General features: G+C 38.7%; 1 protein-coding gene and 1 pseudogene across 6 annotated transcripts in view; both read right to left on the bottom strand.

Annotated features, from left to right (window-relative positions):
* Positions 1-2745: 2745 nt before the first annotated feature.
* Positions 2746-6085, bottom strand: LOC137228321 (small ribosomal subunit protein eS25-like; annotated as a pseudogene).
* Positions 6086-6498: 413 nt separating this feature from the next.
* ECPAS (Ecm29 proteasome adaptor and scaffold) overlaps positions 6499-19630 on the bottom strand; it is a 98833-nt gene continuing 85701 nt past the window's right edge. For all 6 annotated transcript variants that reach the window (XM_067743673.1, XM_067743674.1, XM_067743671.1 and 3 more), the window contains 13 exons: positions 19185-19274; positions 18027-18093; positions 17339-17430; positions 17193-17259; positions 16566-16757; positions 15714-15922; positions 14812-14855; positions 14523-14715; positions 12856-12994; positions 10830-10935; positions 10456-10544; positions 8189-8260; positions 6499-6773 (listed from right to left, as the gene is read on the bottom strand). In XM_067743673.1, coding sequence (XP_067599774.1) covers positions 6634-6773; positions 8189-8260; positions 10456-10544; positions 10830-10935; positions 12856-12994; positions 14523-14715; positions 14812-14855; positions 15714-15922; positions 16566-16757; positions 17193-17259; positions 17339-17430; positions 18027-18093; positions 19185-19274 — 1500 coding nt within the window. In that variant the 3' untranslated portion in view covers positions 6499-6633. The remainder of the gene's footprint in view (positions 6774-8188; positions 8261-10455; positions 10545-10829; positions 10936-12855; positions 12995-14522; positions 14716-14811; positions 14856-15713; positions 15923-16565; positions 16758-17192; positions 17260-17338; positions 17431-18026; positions 18094-19184; positions 19275-19630) is intronic.

Here is a 19630-nt window from a genome sequence, read left to right as displayed (position 1 = left end):
ACACTGCAATGAAGAGTAGCCCCCACTCGCCTCAACTAGAGAAAGCCCACACGCAGCAACGAGGACCCACTGCAGCCAAAAATAAATAAATTTAGTTTTTTAAAAAGATGCTGTACCATTTTGAAACTGCATTAGTAATATATGACAATTCTGTTACTCTGTATCTGTGCCAATGCTTGGTATTGTAGCTCTTTTTGATTTTAGCCATTTCCATGGGTATCTAGAGGTATCTTGTGCTTCATTTTGTTAGGGAACACAATTTATTAACATATTTTAACAAATAGTGTGTATGGAAAAATAATCAGTACATGTTTCGTTATCTATAACTTACAAATACTCTAAAATGACCCAGTTACAATGGATTGTCTTTTTTTTAAAACAACTTTACTAAGATATAATTCATATACCATACAATTGCCCCCATTTAAATTGTACAATTCAATGATTTTTTTTTAGTGTATTCACAGAGTCATGCAAATATCAGCACAATCAATCCTAGAACATTTCACCATCTATTAAAAAAAATTCAATACTGAGAAAGGAGAACCCTGTGCACTGTTGGTGGGAATATAAACTGGTACAGTCACTATGGAAAACAGTATGAAGTTTCCTCAAGAAATTAAAAATAGAACTACCATATGATCCAGCAATCCCTCTCCTGGGAACATATCCAAAGAAAACTAAATGACTATCTCAAAGAGATATATGCACTTCCATGTTCATTGCAACATTATTTACAAGAGCCAAGATATGGAAGCAACCTAAGTCCCCATCAACAGATGGATAAAGAAGTTGTGATATGTATATATACGTATATGTGTGTATATGTATATATATACATATATATACACACATATATACATATAAATACAATGGAATATTACTCAGTCTTAAAAAATAATGAAATCTTGCCATCTGCAACACCATGGATGGACCTTGAGGGCATGCTGCTAAGTGAAATAATTCAGACAGAACAAGACAAACACTGTATGATCTCACTTACATGTGGAATTTAAAAAACAAAGCAACTGAACAAACAGAGCAAAAACAGAGTCACAGATATAGAGAACAAAGAGGTGGTTACCAGAGGGGACGGGAGTTGGATGCATGAGAGAATCAGGTAAGGGAGATTAAGAGGTACAGACTTCCAGCTACAAAATAAATGAGTCACGGGGATAAAATGTACAGTGTGGGGAATAAGTCAATAACAATATAACATCTTTGTACAGTGACAGATAGTAACCAGACTTATCCTGGTGATCATTTTGTAATGTACAGAAATACCAAATCATTATGCCGTGCACCAGGAACTAACATAGTGTTGTAGGTCAATTTTACTTCAAAGACAAACTCACAGAAAAAGAGATTAGATATGTAGTTACCAGAGGTGGGGGCTGGGAGGTAGGAAAATTGAATGAAGGTACAAACTGACAGTTATGAGTTAAATAAGTACTGGGAATATAAAGTACAACATATAAATATAATTAACACTGCTGTACGTTATATATGAAAATTATTAAGCGGGGTGTTAAAATCCCCTGCTATTATTGTGTTACTCTTGATTTCTCCCTTTATATCTACTAAGATTTACTTTATGTATTTAGGTGTTCCTATGTTAGGTGTTTTAGGTGTATGTTATGTATTAGGTGTTCCTTTATGTATTGAGGTGCTCCTATGTTGGGTGCATATATATTTACAATTGTTACATCTCCTCTTGGATTGATCCCTTGATCCTTATGTAATGTCCTTCTTTGTTTCTTGTCACAGTCTTTGTTTTAAAGTCAATTTTTCTGATGTAACTATTGCTACTCCAGTTTTCTTTTCGTTTCCACATGCATGGAATACCTCGTTCCATTCCCTCATTTTCAATCTGTGTGCATCTTTAGATCTGGCGTCTCTTGTAGGCAACATATATATGGGTCTCGTTTTTGTATCCATGCAGCCACTCTGTGTCTTCCAATTGGAGCATTTAGTCCATTTAAAGTAATTATTGATGGGTATGTACTCTTGACATTTTGTTTGGGGGTTGTCTTTGTAGCTTTCTTGTTCCTTTCTTTTTCTTTTGCTCTCTTCCCTTGTGATTTGATGACTATCTTTAATATTATGCCTGGATTTCTTTCTCTTTTCTGTGTATCTATTACAGATTTTTGGTTTGTGGTTATTATGAGGTTTATATATAGCAATCTGTATATATATATATATATATATGTGATTAAGTTGCAGGTCTCTTAAGTTTGAATGCATTTTAACATCCTTGCATTTTTACCCACTTCCACGTTTACATTTTTTTTAACATCTTTATTGGAGTATAATTGCTTTACAATGGTGTGTTAGATTCTGCTTTATAATAAAGATGCTACGAGAAAACTATCAGAGCTAATCACGTTTACTATTTTTGACATATTTTACACTGTTTTGTGTATCCCTCAACTTATTGTGGATATAGATGATTTTACGACTTTTATCTTTTAATGCTCATACTAGCTTTATATGTGGTTGATTTACTATCTTCACTGTATATTTGCCTTTACCAATAAGATTTTTCCTTTAGTGATTTTCATATTTCTAGTTGTGGGTTTTCCACTTTTTAAAAACCAATTGTTATTCTAATCAAATAATCTGGTACTAGCTTGAAGGGAAAAAGGAGGAAAAGCATAGAAGGGAGCAGCTTAGGCTTTTTAGCTGCTATGAGAGAAAAAGCAAGGTATCTCTCACCTTCAAGCGTATCTTCCACAGACAAAAAAATTTTTTTTTGATTTAATAAAGTTTTATTTTTCAAAATATACAGTTGGTGGGACCTGTTCATGCGTCTTCATCAGCTGCTGGAGCATCTCCACCCTTAGTATTTCTGGTGTAAATTACTTGAGCTCTGTGCTTTGAAACCAGTTTAGTAAGTCCTTTACTAAGGAGCTCCTGAAGGGCTGCCCTGGCCAGGGAACCACAAATCTTCAGTATCTCAGGGACAACAGCTGGAGTTATAACCTTATAGTTTGGGTACTTCTTTAGAGTTTGTCTTATGTTGCTTTGTCAAACAAGACTAGGTTATTGAGCTTGTCCCGAACTTTGCCTTTGGACCACTTCTTTTTGGCCTTGCCCCCAGATTTGTTCACTGGGTCTTTGTCTTTCTTGGCTGACTTTCCGGCATCCTTCTTCTTCTTGTCGTCCTTGGGCGACACAGCGAAGCCGGGAGAGCAGCTGCTACCCACTGCGCCTCGCTGAGATGTCGGACAAAAAGCCACAGCCTAAAATCTGTTTGGCTGTTTACAACATAGGATGTACCTAGAGCTCTGATGTTTTATGTGCATAGCCATGTATGTTAATCTTAACCAAAAGCAGAACTGCTTGTTGTTTCTATGTGTTCATCAGGGATTACCTATATCAAAAAATCCAATCTTTCAATGATTGCTTCTCTCTAAGCATTTAACAGTAATTATTCAGGTGCCTTGCCTCTGTTTGTGTTTTGCCTTGGAACTCCCAGACACTTAAGCCAACAATTTCTGTTTGGTAGAAGTAGCTCAGAATACTGCACGCAGTAGGGCTTTTTTTGGTCTTTAAAGTATAACCAGGCAATGCCTTGGAAGTTAACTATTTTCCCAGAGAACCAGTAAAAATTAATGCACCACTTCAAAGAACTGATCATGCAGCTTTTATTTACCACTTAATATCTTCTTGGGCATGGGAAGGAGTTTTCCTTTCAAGACTACCACATGCTTAGCTAGCTTAGTACATATTGCAGAGGATTCTATGAAGACTTTGCATATAAAATACAAAAATCTGTTACATATACATCCATTTAACAACAGTTTGTACATTACAATGAGTGCCAATGTCAAAATAACTCCCTGTACTTCACAAGCAGCATGAATATATTGTGGCAGCAGCAGATAGAAACTTCCCCCAACGGGCAGACAGTGTTCATACAGTGCAAATGCTACTAGAGCACAGACCAACAAGGTCACATCTTTTTTTCTTTTCTCTTCTCATTAGTAAATACACAAGTAAAAGATGGAAGGGTAAAGCAGTGGGGATTTGGTGGCAATCAGTTTTATTGCGCAGGTACACTGTATTACAGGCAGACACACCGGCAATTGTAAATTAGACACAAACATTCATTAAAGAAATGGCTGCTCTTTATCACCAAAAAGACAATTTGATACTTTGTTTTGATTTCCAATTGCCAAATTTCAGGTACCTCCTTTTCACATATCAATAAATTTGTGACGATATATATTCCAGGAATAAGGAATTCAGTAGACTCTCTAAATCAGTTGCCTATATGACAAGTAGCACTGAATATTCCTAGGGAAAAAAATAATAAAAATCTGTTCCACATAGCTTTGGAAAATGAAGGCCAAAGATATAAATGTTCACGGGTCCTTTTGCCATCTGTTCACTAATATCAACATTCCACAATGACAAACTCTCAGTTATTAACTCTTTTAAATAAATATGTGTGCCCATGCACACCAACACAAGCTGCACTGGGAGACCATAGTTAACGTTACTAGTTGTACAAATGACTTGGCTGGTCAAGATGAAGGCAGTTAAGTGTAAAACTTAGAAATGTGCTTAGAAAACTAAAACAAATTAATTCAACAGCACTAAGCACTAAGGTTCAAGTATCTTAGCACCTCTCTCAGCACCATGGGAAATTCCCAATATTGAATAACAAAAAGTTTAAAAAGCATAAAATCTGATGAGGTTTTAAACTTGATACGGCCAAGAGCACAATTCTTGCCCTTACACTCTTACCTTCCAACAATACCTGACCTACATGGCACTCTTGCCTAGGAAGAGTATCCCAGGTACTGTAAATGAAAGTCAGACAGCACTTCATGGATGGGGAAATACAGATCTGGAAAACACCAAGTCCTATGAGGACGCAAGCTTTCTGAAAAACACCCAGAGTTGATTTTTTTTCCCCAAGCAAACACCACTCTCAAGTGGAAGTCCATGATAGTTTACTTAAAATTCATGATGCTACTAAAACTCACAATTGTATTTAGTACCAGCTAAGAGGATGTTTTGGTAATAAACACTTAAATTTTCATTTGTAAACCCCTTTTCCAAACAGAAGCAACCCCAGAACATAGCATATGCAGCTAGGTTTAGGTACTATCTATGGCAGTGTTTTTCAAACTGAATAACAACCCATTTATGAGTCAGGAACTGAATTTAGTGGGTCTGAAAGAGCATTCAGAACGGTGGTGGGGAGTTGGCGGGGAGGGATCAAAGCAGGTCACACATAGTAATGTACCATTTCACAAAACATTTTATTTCAGTTAAAGATTTTATATTCATTCTTTGTGTCTCTCTCCCTCCCTCCCTCCCCTCCACCCCACACACACTGCTCTGGGTCATGATGAAAAAAAGTTAGTTTTACTATGGGTCACAGTCAAGAAAATTTTAAATACTTTGGTTAATAGAGACCACAAAAAATAATAACACGGAGTTTCCACCCTGGTGTTAATGTCAGTAAGGGGTCAGTATTGAGTGTACGCCAATTTTGTGCTTGTAATCCAAGGTGAGCTAGAGAGTTCTCCTTTTACTTGAATAAACACTTGTGTTAAATTTTTTTTCTCCCCTTACCCCACATCCTCAGGCAGGGGCCTGAGCAGCATAAGGAAAGGAAGAAACCCTACAGCTGCAGTTATTTACTTTGAATGGTATCAGGTTATTCCCAGACGGCTAATTAAAATGCTTTCCTTTCTATCCCATAGTCGTGACTGTAAGCATAAAAGTGGGTAGAAAATTTTAATTTGTCTTTACAGTTTTGAGATTATAAATGGTCTAAACCAAGCAGTCACGATTTCGTTGTTGGTTTGTGTTTTGCAAAATACGTAAGAGACAAAATGAACAATCTTGTCCTAATCTACCTTCATCTGCTTATAAAAGGAGGACGATTACATGGAGACCAAATTTTCCCTCCCTCTCAACCTGTAAGGTTGGTAGATAATCATTTTCTAAAAACCAATCATCTAAACAAATGACAAGACAATGTTCAACTTCTGAATTTCAAGAATCCAGTGATGCTTACATAATGGGTCAGTTCAGTTCTGGTGCCAGGACTGCTGTACCATCTCATCTTGGGAGTTTCTCAGGTAGGCCAGGGTTAGCACTGATTAGCAGCAGGTTGTAAAAGAAAGTGTCCTGGGCAGGTCATCCATCACACAGGTTCCAGCCTCGGCGCAGGCCTCCGCAAGGAAGCTACGTCATCTCATAACCTGTTTCTTCAGATGTAAAGAAGGGGGTTAAACTAAGTAGTCGATACAGCCCCTTCCTGAAATAACTTTTTAAAATTTGGATGCAGTTCTAAGATTTTTATGCAGCTTCCTCTGCAACTTTGTCTCTTCCTTTATTAACACCTTTAGCTCTTTCAACAGCTATTTCTGTCAGTTTCACCTACAACCACCTCTCAAATATCCAAGGTTCCATTTAGTTTATTCAGCCCAGATACTTTTAAAACATCAAGTAAAATAAAGCTAATAAGGAACAAAATTTAAGGCAATTTTTTTTTTATTTCAGCCAAGGAATGATGCATGCTACAGATTAATCTTTACTTTCCCCCACAGAGAATACCACCATTTCAACCCCCAATGAACATGGCACTTGTTTGTTTCTTCCCCTTCTAATTTATTCCAGATTTTCAAGTGTTTTCTTCAGTAACGATGCTTTCTCCTGCAGCTCAGGTCTGCTGTCTGTCTCCATAGTTGCTAAAGACTCAATCAGGAGCACTCTGCATTCAGATGTCAAACTTTCCCACTGTTTAGATTCTGAATGGAAAGAGAAAGAGCAACAAAAGAATCCTTACAGAAGAAGCAAGCAGAGAATCCAAAACTATTCTTTCTGCTTTTCTTCCACACATCCTATCCCCAAAATAAATGCAAAGCAACCCCGTGGTAACAGTTCTGTATATAATGATCACAGGTTTAAGAGTTGTCTCCAAGCCTAATTATTGACAATAACCTGAGGGCCAATCAGGGAGTTTCATCCTCTGTCCCCAGAGCTGGTGGGACAAAGAGAATGAAGGGAGCCTGAAGCCAGCTGGGAAGCAGGAAGTATCGAGGCAGGGCACACAGTAACAAAAAAGCTACTTCAGCAATTGAGCTGACTATATCTTTGTAAGATATGCTCAGTAAAAAAAAGTCCTCAATAAATTTCATAATTGCAAAGCCAGTTTGAACAGATGACACTTTATTACTCCTTTAAGAAAAGCATCAGAGAACTACAGGCATACTCAAAATATTAGAAATTCATAAAGTACATCAGATCCTAAACCTTGTTTATGAGGTTCTGATACTTCCTGGTGATGTGGTTTCACGCAAGTCATCTCACTGTTTAGCTTCATTTTCCTCATCTAGAATATATTCATACATATTTGGCAAACTGTGAGAATTCAGAGATATATCTAAGTGTCTAGCCCTTCTACTTCAACAAGGAAAAAAGGGATTATGACACATGTAGTGTCGCTGAGTCTAAACGGCCTGTTTTATGGAGCCCTGAGAGGTGCTTTAATTGCTAAGCAAAGATAGAGACAGAAGGAGAAACAGCAGACACACAATGCTCTAGAGAAAAGTGTTCCACATTCCCCATTCTTCATCCACCTGGTTAAAATAATAAAAAGAGGGAAATGAAAAAAGAAAAGAGGCCTCCTTTTGAAATCAGTAACAGATACACCACTGGAGAAAATGCTAACAGTCTTCTTTTACCAGTGATAGAACAAACCATTAGACGAAATCTGCTTCTTTGTAAGATGGTTTAGAAAAAGGAAAACAGAAAAAAAAAAATAGGATTACGAAAACTGCTATCAAATTTGATAACTCAGGTAGATAACTGTTAAATGTTCTCCTAACTCCACTCTTCAGTGTGTCATTCTGTTTATTTACACATGTATAGTGAGCTCTGTTCTGCCACTGTCAGCCTCTTGCTGTAATTAACCAAGATTAACTCAAGATTCACGATGGAAACCAAAACTTCATTGAGATAACCACAGCTTCATAATGCATTAAAAGTATATAAAATAAAAGAGTACCAAATTTAACACTTCATAAAATTGGAAGGTTTTAGCTATGTATATTCCACTTCCATGTACAAATATATTAATTTACATTTTGGAGTATATGCTAAAACCTATGCCATAAAGTCTCCTGGCTTTCCTGTCCTCCAATGAGAAGTATCAAGAACTCACCTTCAAGTTTTTTAAGCAGCAATTCTATCACAGATAAAGCTTCTGTTCTCACAGATGAGTAGGTCTTATTTTCTAGGAAGAAAATCATATAGTTCACATTATTTGTTTTATATGCCTTACAAACAGAACATCTAAGATTAAGTTAGTGTTACCGAAAGAAAGATGTTCGGAAATTATAAATTCAGGGAAAGATACATGTGCTCCTAAGTAAGCTTCCCTTAGCCAATTTATCATCAAATACTTGAAATGTGCTATATGTCCACATTCCTTACTTTAAAAAAAAAAAGCTGTCAGCCAAATATACCAATCTCCGTAACAAATGGCAATATTTAAAGGACCCATTTTAGAAGTTGCCTAAGAAAGGTCTTTAGGTTTGCAAGACCTCTTCATTTTACCCAAGAACATTACATCACCGAGGGGTAAGGCCAACTCAGGGACACCCGGCTGCGACCCGACCCCGTAAAGACTAGTTTCTCAGCTGCCAGTTATTTACCCAAAGGCATGTGGCTACCTCCAAGAATCACAACTGAAATACGCTTCCTTGGTGTCTACTCTAGACACTGCATCTTGTTCACAGTGAAACTGTTTACTGAAAAAACTAACACTCAACCAGACCCAAGACAAAGGAAGCAAAAGATGAGCTTATAACAGGCTGTCATGCTACGAAGTACGCAAATGCTTGAAAGAATGGTGGCGAGACAGCAACAGGACACAGGAGACAGCTCGAAGAGGCTTCCACTGGCCAAATCTGGGATAATTTGAGCAACAAATTAATTAAGGAAAATAATTATAAACAAAGGGGAAAATAAAGGAATCCATGAATCAATATGGATAATAGATAAATAAAGAGTTCAAGAGGGGGAGGGACCTTGCTTATGAGAGGATGCCAACTGTCACAAATGGTAAATGTGGAAGAAGTGCTAGAGTTGGAAAATCATCTTAGTAAAAGCTGGTTCAGGAAAAACCCATCAATGCATGCTAAGTCTAGAAGAGACACTTTGAAGAGGAGCAGTATATGTGCATGGGCTTAAAGTGTCTTCTCCCAGACTGCTTAGTAGACCCAGTTCTGATGAGGAGCAGGTTATCTGAATGGTCTTAAAGTGTGTTTCCACAGGCTGCTTAACCGACAGAAGGGGGAAAAATAGTAACCATACAGCAGAGGAAATTGAGTAGTACCTTGACCAGGTAATCAAAATTAACACTGCCAACGAGGGCAGGTGGACACTGTGTGCCTCTTGATGTGACAGGACATAACATCACTTATAGAGCAGCCCTACTGGGAATTCATAACCTGGATCTCATCACAAGGAAACATCAGACAAACACCAAATGAGAAACATTCTAGTTTTAAATGTGGGGAGGGGGAGGCTTTTCTTCAAAATTGTCAATGTCACATAAGACAAAGAAAGGCTGAGGAAGTGTTCCAGATTAAAGGAGACTACAACGATACGACAACTAAATTCACTAAATGATTCCGGACTGGATTCCTTAATGGAGGAGAGGAAAAAATTATATAAAGAGTATTACTGGGGCTTCCCTGGTGGCACAGTGGTTGAGAGTCCGCCTGCCGATGGAGGGGACACGGGTTCGTGCCCCGGTCCGGGAAGATCCCACATGCCGCAGAGCGGCTGGGCCCGTGAGCCATGGCCGCTGAGCCTGCGCGTCCGGAGCCTGTGCTCCACAACGGGAGAGGCCACAATAGTGAGAGGCCCGCGTACCGCGAAAAAAAAAAAAAAAGAATATTACTGAGTCAACTGAAAACCTAGAATATGAATGGTTAAAAAATATTGCATCAATGTTATACTATCTAAAGTTGGTATGTAAAAGAAGGCACACTGAAGAATTTAGGAGGAAAGGGGCAAGATGTAAGCAATACACTTCCAAATGGTTGAGGAAAAAGTATGTATAGAGAAGTGCAAGTAATAAAGTAAGTGGTGCAAAATGTTAACAGGTGACTTTGGCTAAAGGACATACAAGTATTACATGCATTATTATTGTAACTTTTCTGTAAGTTTGAAATTATTTCCAAGTACAGGTTTTTAAAAAATACTGGTCACAAAGGTTTTTCTAATCTAGGTGTTGAAATCCTAAATTACAGTTCCAGATTAATACATTCCAGTTTGGGGGCACATATTGAGTATATTAAATAGGAGAGTTCAGTAGTTGTTCCATAAATTTAGTTCCTAGCACAAGGCAGGGAATGTTTGAAGCTTAACTCCTTGAGCTTTAGAACGAACACTCCTTATCTATGTCAATTTACCACTCACCTAAAGAATAGGTGATTGATTTACAAGTTTCAAGGAGAATTTCAGCCAGAGCCTCAGGATCTGCATGTTCTTCTTCTAAAAGCATTAATCTGTACAAATCAGAAAGCAAGATACAAATACTAGTTATTAAGAAACATTCCAAAACCTTTCTGGCACAAACAATTTCTATCTGTATATATTGCTTTATGATGTCACTTTAGCTTTTAGTTTTAAAATTTAAAAGAATTCCACTGCAGCAGAAACTAACACAGCATTGTAAAGCAATTATACTCCAGTAAAGATGTTAAAAAAAGAGAAAAATTCCACTGATTATACATAAAATGCTAAGGGGTAGGGGAAGGTTAAATAAATGACTGAACTATGAAGCAAATTACCCCTGAAAAAAGGCATTCATTGACTGTAGGACTCCCAGCTGCACTTTCCATGTGCTGAGTTTTAGCTGGTCACACATCAGTTTGCAAAGCTCTTGACGATAACAACCTGGAAAAAAGGAATGGGGCAGAGCAGGTCAGAGCATGTGAAGAAGCAAGAGACAGAGCAAGTGAGGGGAAGACAGAGAGACACAGGGACAGAGAGGGATAGACGGAGAGAGAGAGGGAAGGGGAGAGGAAAAATTAAAACAACAAATGCCTTTAATTAAAGCCATGACATTTCGGAAACACTTCAGCATGACTTTATGCCCAATTCCCACAAACTTCCCTGATCAGAAACACCCCCCCCCAAAATCCTATATATCTGTTCATAAGTGTTCTTTGTCAAGGCAACAGCCTTTTCTAAGGAACTGACACAGAGTCTAAACCACACTGCCTTTTCCCCATAAAACACCCTGAATGACAGCCAAAGAGAGCAGAACTCTGGAGGCTCACAAGCTTCTGCATGCTGTAGGCTTAGCAAGAGTCAACGGTGCTTTATCCAAACCTGTTATGCCAACTGCACTTGTTATTATAATTATATAATTAATATTATGCTAAGTGATGAAACAGGAGTATAAAACTCAACAAAGTAGTTATTTTTTAAATGCTGCAGAATTTAGTACGGTTCACAAATGTAAAGATGGATGAGGGTAAAAAAATCTAGAATTCTGCACTTGAATTGCTTCCTAAGAGACTGTAATTTCTTTCTCCACTATAAAGATACAAAACGAGAAACTGATACATTATGAGTAAGATGTATACGAGAAGCCAGTGTGGAACAAATCCTCAAAGGCCCTGGCCATTCCCCCAGATGACAACCAATCCAGCAAAGGTACATTTCTGCTCCTTATACTAAAACTGCTTTGTGTATGTATCATCTTTTTATATAATTCCCTACTTTAACTTCTTCCACCTATCAAGCAAAAGTTAGTAGTCCTAATGATGTCAAATAAGTGGACTTCCACTGCAGTCCATAACATAATACCAAGAAATAAGGCCTCTTACAAATCTGTATCTTTTGGAAAACCCTCCCTATACGTAGCAAATATACTTTCTGAAGTTCACACAAAGGATGGCAAGGCTCAGAGACAACCTTTAAGTCTGATTTTAGAAACCTCCAATCACAGCCAACAATACTTTTCATAACATTCATGAATATTAAGATGTAGGATGCCCTGCAGGAACCAACACAAGGCAAACTCCTACTAACTACAACCCAATCCAACAGTAAAGGCTTACTGTTTATTTACTTAATCCTTCGGAAAGATATGTTCAATTCTGAAAAACTCTCAGAAAGTTTCAAGTTTCTCAGGGAAATACAGATTTCATTTGCTTATTGAAGGTTTGGCAACAAGGCCATTAATTCTGAGATGAAGAGACCCCACTAATAAGTTCTGTGGATTCCTCTGAATACAGCACCATAAAGAAGAGTGAAAGAATTCTTTTTGTAGTCAAACTATCTACATAAAATGTATCATGGTTGTTATGGGCCGAGCTGTGTCCCACAGACTCACATGTTGACATCCTAACCCCCAAGTACCTCAGAATATGACTGAGTTGGGAGACAGGGTTTTAAAGAGACCATTAGGGTGGGCCCTAACCCAAGACGACAGGTGTCCTTATAAGAACGTACTGGACACAGAGACACGGACGGCCATTTACAAGCCAAGGAGACAGGGCTCAAAAGAAACCAACACTGTTGACACCTTGATCTCAGACTTCTAGTCTCCAGAATTGTGAGAAAATACAGTTCCCTGGTTGAAGTCACCCAGTCTGTTGTACTATATGTTACAGCAGCCCTAGCAAACAAACAGTCAATGAGATTATCTGCCAACGTAGGAGTAAAATTTATACTGGATGATTCTTGCCGTTAATCAGTCTGGCTCTACAAGAAACGGCAGCTATAACTCGTCACACGGAACTCCTTCGCTGTCATGAAGTAACCCCTGGCCACAGCACTTCTTCAAAGGCAGGTTCTGCTGCTTACGTTGGGTCTCCACATTTCGGGGCCAGGCTTTGCCCAGGCCCTCAAAGGCTCCCAGCAGAGATTCCAGCTGGAGCTCCTTTTCCTTCTCATTCTCATCTTCATTTTTGGTCGTCTGGACTCCAATGCTTTCAGGTGAGTTCTAGGACATGTCAAAAAAAAGGAAAGCAAATTTTAATTTTTTTTCCTTCAAAGTTACAGGCATACTATTAAAACAATCAGGGTACCAGAGTAGGAGATGTTAACCAAGAATTAAATGCTACAGTTTCTACCATGAGTTTTCCTATTTGTAAAAAGATTTTGTAACAGGAGTACCACACCTCTCCAATAAATTTCGGAAATCCTCTAAAGGAATATGTAAGCAAAGGTGAAAAAAAAATACCATATATGTAGTATTTTGAGCACAACATAAAAAAGACTTGCATTAGAATCACAGAATTAAAGGAGGAAGAACCCGGTAATAATCTAAATCGAAACTCCTTCTTAATAAGATATGGAAACAGGCAGAGAAGTGACTTGTCCAGCAAGCTGATGATACAGACTGCCAAAGTCATACACTATCATTATGTATGTAACAGAAATTTTTTTTTGATAGTTAATTATTTTACTTTGAATTTATTTTTCTCACAAATCTTTATTGGAGTATAATTGCTTCACAGTACTGTGTTAGTTTCTGTTGTACAACAAAGTGAATCAGCCATATGAATACACATATCCCCAGATCCCCTCCCTCTTAACAGAAATTATTTAAACAGCTTTTTTACAACAGCAAATTAGCAGCAACACAAGAAACAGAATGAAAATGCTATTTAAAAATTTTCATGTTTCACAAAAAAGTAAGTAGGTAAACCATACTCTTCTTTCTTTGAACCAGTGCCCAACCTTTAAAAACGAGCACTTCATTTTCCAAATGAAACCAAAGTCTGCTTTTGATCAAAGTCCCCCAGCATGTGGCAGAGTCTATCTTCACTCTGGGGTGCCCGGGGTGGCTGCAGCACACGCTTTCAAGGCAGAGCGTATCAGCAGCAAGACAGGGACTGTTCGCCCACTCCAACACCACTCTCGGGAACTCACCGCTCCCACGGCCTTGAGGTTCCTGGCTCGCTGGATGAAACCCTTGCAATAAACTCATCATTCTGCTTTGTTTTTTTAAAAAAAATAAAAAACAGCCACCCTTCTCCCATGGAGGGGAAAAGGATACCTAGAATGAAGACTACTATTCCCAGCCTCACCTGCAGCCAGGTGTGGCCACCCGGCTAAGCACTGGCCAGTGGGATAGAAGTGAAAGGGCCCTGTAGCAGCTTCTAGGAACTCTCCTTAAGAGAGAACTGACATACCTACTTTGATCCTTCATCCTTTCTTCATCTCCTCTGCCATCACCCACCTGGAATGCAGATACACGGTGGACCGTGAAGACAATGGCCACACCCCAGGGAAGGCAGAGCCGGGAGCTGCAAAGAGCCAGACTCCCTAAACTCTCCTGTGAGAGACTAATGTCTACCTTGTGTGAAGCCATGGTATTTGGGGATTTTTCTGCTATTTGCAGCTACATGAGTCCTCCTAAAATATGCAAACAGGACACAGGAAAATCTCTTCCTTCTTTCTTTTTTTTAAATTTTTTTATTTTTTTAAAGTATAAAGCAGACCTGAAAGGATATGGCGATCATTACCTTCTTGATGAGAGGTATGACAATGTCAGCAAACTCCTGGAATCTGTCTTCTTTGGTGGCCTTTAAGACATCCCCTGCACAGCTGATTGCTGCAATCTTGTATTTGGGATTCTCTTTGCAACACTCCTTCAGAACAGCCTGGAGGATTTCACTGGTGCCAGGCTGACTGGGCACAGGCTTCTCCAGCTCTGCACTGCAGGATCCATACAAAAGCATCACAACAGTTAATAAAGGCTGCAGCTTTCAGGTGCAGTGTAAGAAATGGCATCTTCACTGAAGGAACATTTACCTGCAAGCTGTCACCACGCAGGCAATGGCTTTCAACAGTTCTTCCTAAAGGGTTGAAAGATGAGGAAATACTATTAAGCAAACGTGTCATTTACATACGCTGTACATGACTATAATTACCTCATAAATTTTTAAAAATTATGACAACAAAAATTAACCAGAGTCACCATATCTTTGACACACTTAACTGTTTAACAAGCACATCCACAGAGTTTTACTCCAAACCACGGAAGCAGGATAACTGTCTTCCTCACCATTTCATAAAGCCTAGAGAACCAACTTGTCCAAGGTCACAGAGGCAGAAGCATCAACAATGGAATCAGAACTGTGTCGACTCCTAGACCCGTACTTCATCTACAGCTCTGTACTGGCCACTACTGGCTTCTACCACGTCAACCAGACTGTGTATGATGCCACAGTCTCGCGCTCCCCACTGAGTAGTCACTGTGTATAACCTACCATCACCCGTGTATAAAAAATGACTTTTACTAATTCAGAGGCCCCAGAGATGGGCATCCTCAGCCCGGGGTTTAGATACAGCTTGCCTTGCTACTCAATTTCACATATGCCCAAATTCTGATCTGTTCATGAGGTCAACAGGGACAAAAGGGTGACCACTTGGCTTAAGACTTCTCTTGGAAAGCTGAACATGATAAATAAAAACCAACCTCCAGCATTACTGTGCAGTATTCAAGGACACGTGGGTCATACTTTGATGAAATATCACACTTAATCAGGCAAAGTTTACCCAAAGCTTCCCAACTGCCTAGGAAATCTGGTTTACAACAACAACCCATCTGATGTCCCACAAAACAACATTCTAATTTTTATAGAAAATGAAAGATGAAGTCATAATCCTTTAAGGATACCTTAAATTTAACTGGGCATGAATGGTTCCTTTACCTTTCCTGCCCATGTTCGTCCAGCTAGGCCTTGCAGTAATGCGGTCAGTATCATTCCCAGATACGGAGGTACCAGGGAGCTGGTTTGTTTTGCAATTGATGCCATGGCAATTGCACCCTGGGCTTTCATTTTCCAGGACTGAGACTGTAAAGCCTTCTGGGTGATAGTAATCAACTCCTGCAGGTATAACCGAATGCCACCAAAGGAACCTAAAGCAAAATTAAAAGCAACTCTTAAGTGACCAAAAAAAAAAATATATATATATATGTGCGTGTGTGTGTGTGTGTGTGTGTGTCTGTGTATATATATATGTGTGTATATGTGTATATATATATATGTAAACTAACTGATTTTTCTTTTCTAAGTCTGGAATAAAAGTCAGTGACCATCAATCTAAAGCAGTGATTCTCAATGGTTACATCACATCACTCTCTGAAAGGGAGAGCAATCTTGACAACAGCAGGACGTTATGAACTTGGATATGTCCACGGGAGGGCTCTCGTCCATTAACGTGTGTCAAGATGAAGAGCAGAGTGGAGAAGCACTACTCTAAAATAATACTCAAGGCAACACGAAAATCACTGTTCATTCTCAACTGAAATAAGCAAAGCTCTGCGTCGCTTGGGCAGTTTCTATTCTCTCACATGGGCAGCAATGAGGGAGGAAAGAAAAGAGATCTGAGCGCCAACCTGAGAACTTGGAAATGTGGATGGGCTGAGAACCCAATGGGACACACATTGTTAAGGTCCCGGGAAAGTAACTACAGAAGTTTATGAATAAAAAAACATGAGTTAAAATTTTCAACTGTGGTTCTTAAGAAACAGGTTTAATTCACAGGCACTGTTTACTAACCAGGTACATTTTCCTGCCATACTTCAGTCCATAAATTACATTCTTCTTTTTCTGCTTTCTCCTCATCAGCAATTTCATGCATGCCTAGGAATGCCAAAGGCAGAACTTCTTTGGCATGGTTCTTCAGTACATCAGGGCTGTACCGTCCAATAGCATGAACAGTCAGAGCACAAGAGGTCTTGTAGATGGGTTCTAAAGAGAAGCAGAAAAAAACAATCTTTATGACACTTACTGTGTTTAGGGTAACTGATCAAAACAGACCACTGCTCTGGGCTTCCCTGGTGGCGCAGTGGTTGAGAGTCTGCCTGCCGATGCAGGGGACATGGGTTCGTGCCCCCGTCCGGGAAGATCCCACGTGCCACGGAGCAGCTGGTCCCGTGAGCCATGGCTGCTGAGCCTGCGCGTCCGGAGCCTGTGCTCCGCAAAGGGAGAGGCCCGTGTACCGCAAAAAAACAAAAAACAGACCACTGCTTGACTTGTACTACAGCAAAACAAACCAGTAAAATCAATCAGAAATGTTCCTAGCAAACCACATAAAATCAGAAAGGGTAAGACCTGATTTGTATTGTTTCATTAGGTTGTTTACATCTAACTTAACAATAATTTAAGTAGGAAGAAAAAAGGTACCTTCTTTCTCCATATACCAGCCATTGAGTTTCTGCAGGAGTTTCTCTGTGCTGCTATCCCGTGACGTCTGGAAGAGAAACAATCCTGGTCAGTTCTTCATAATTATCAAAGTATATTTACTTAACTAAGTAAGAAATTCAACTCACCCGAACTAAATGGCCCATGGCAAATGCACAGGATTTCTGAATTACACCGTTCCGATCTGTCAGGCCACTAAGCAAAGCACTCATGAGTTTACCTAGTGGAAACAAAGAAGAAAAATCTGATACTTGGCTGACCAAATGCTCTGCTCTGTTCGTAGGACCAAAACAAACTTAACCCTATAATTAGTATCTGATTTATTCCATAGTAGTCTAGAACCCTTGCATGTTACATTTGTATATCCATTTGCTTCTCTTTGCCTGGTATAAAATTAAAAATTAACCTGTTATTAATTAATTAATCTAGACTATTATGGGGACAGTTGCAAAAACAAGAGTTAGGTACATAAAGTTCATCAGCCCCATCTCGAAGCCAATTCAAGCAAAGAAAAATGCTGATGTAAAATTAAATATAAATGGTAATAAACCATTTATACAGTACAGAATAGCAGATACTCTCACCTCCTTATACCACCAAGAAATAAACACTTATAAAACAGTAAAAACTTGCTAAGCTTGATCATCCTGTACCTCTTGCAAACAGAGATAAAGGTAGAAGTGGGAGAGTTTGAGGGAAGAAAAAGTACACGATATCACAAGCATGTCTGAATGATTACTGTTTTTCCTTTTAAAACCTTGTCACACAAGACATGGCCATACAAAAACATCACCCCAGTGGTTTTGACAAACTCACCTGAGTAAGGTGTTAGGTCCTGGGGACACTGAGTGGTTAATGACACAATGACACTGGCACAGCCTCCCTACAGGGTTACAAAGGCAAAGGTCTAAATTTGATGGTCACAATGTTCTATCAAACCCTTGGTTTTAGGAGTCAAAGATTTAAAGAAATACACAAAGCCTTACAGCCCCTCCAAGATTCTATCTAGAAAGAGTAAAACTCTTATTTTAAATTATTAACACAAAGATTTCCTTCAAGACTTCCTGCAGAGGTCTTGCTGCAAGTATACACTGCTCTCATACATTGCAAGTGAGGAGGAGACTCGTACAATCTTTTGGGAGGGCAACATGTCATCCTGTCCATCCTTGTTCTAACATTTCCCGTTCTAGGAATTTAACCAAAGGAAGCAGCTTCAGATGTGTCCAAAACCATTCATCACAGCGCTTTGTTTAGTATCAAAAAAGCTGAAAACAAATCAGGTATTCCTTGATGGGTTAAAATAAATGATGTTTCAGCCACATGAGAGAGTATATGGCCATTAGAGAGGACATCGTAGAAGACACATGCACAGAAAGAGACCAGAAGGAAACATTTTGAAATATCAACAGCAATTAACCCATGGGTGGTAAACTAACAGACAACTTCTAACTTTCTCCTGATCTATAAATGCTAAAATTTTAAAATACATGTAAATGTTAATTTTGTCAGGAGAAATAAACGTTGAGTTGTTTGTTTTCAAAGTGTAGGGTGTGGGATCTGATCCTTGAAAAATCTTGGAAAGGAAGACATTTTTCCATCTAAATACCTACTGATTCCTCTGTGAAAAATACTAATCACCACCTTAAGCAACCATGACTTGGTAACTGGATGAGCATTTCCACTAATAACTGATTATGAACGAGGACCCAGAGGGCATGTACCTGGCAACCAGGGGACAGAAATGATTCCACTAAAAAAGTAAGACAATGTTTACTGAATATAAGTCACATGTTTTATATTCTGAATGAATTACATGTTTTAAGTTATTAGTGCAGTCATAGAAACAAAATAGTTAACATAAAATAAAGTCAGGTTTTAAGAAAAAAATGAATTTCACACATGACGGCTCTTCTATTTTTGTGGCCCAAACGAATGAAGATGCAAATTCCTCTTATGAAAAATACACTTGCTTACCTTAGTTCCAAGACCTACACCACTTCTGATCAGTTCACATAACCTAGGAACTAGCTCACCCAGCACCGACACATCAAGATACTGCAGGCACTTTTGGAAGAGAATAAATATAAAAAGTTAACCTTAGCAAATAATTAAGTCAGTACCGCATCTTCAATTAATAACTGCCCACGTCAACTATGTACCCAACTGGTTTTGACATGAAGTGCAAAAACCACTGGTTTGATTTTGCTCCAATTTCAATGTTAAAATCATACTACAAACAAGAAAACCATTCATCAGTGGATCAACATTAAAAACAAAACAAAAATAATAAAAAACATTGATTTATAAAGGAGAAAATAAATAATGAGTACCCAAGAAGAGAGGATCTCTCTGGGCCTACTTCTTCTTTAACAATCCATGTTTAGTGTAAAAGACCTAGATTAAAACTGACCTTCTTCCGT

The sequence above is a fragment of the Pseudorca crassidens genome, chromosome 7 (assembly GCF_039906515.1).
Source record: "Pseudorca crassidens isolate mPseCra1 chromosome 7, mPseCra1.hap1, whole genome shotgun sequence".
NCBI classification, from domain to species: domain Eukaryota; kingdom Metazoa; phylum Chordata; class Mammalia; order Artiodactyla; family Delphinidae; genus Pseudorca; species Pseudorca crassidens.
Note: the sequence above shows the minus strand (reverse complement) of the source record. Positions and strands in the feature narration are given on the sequence as shown.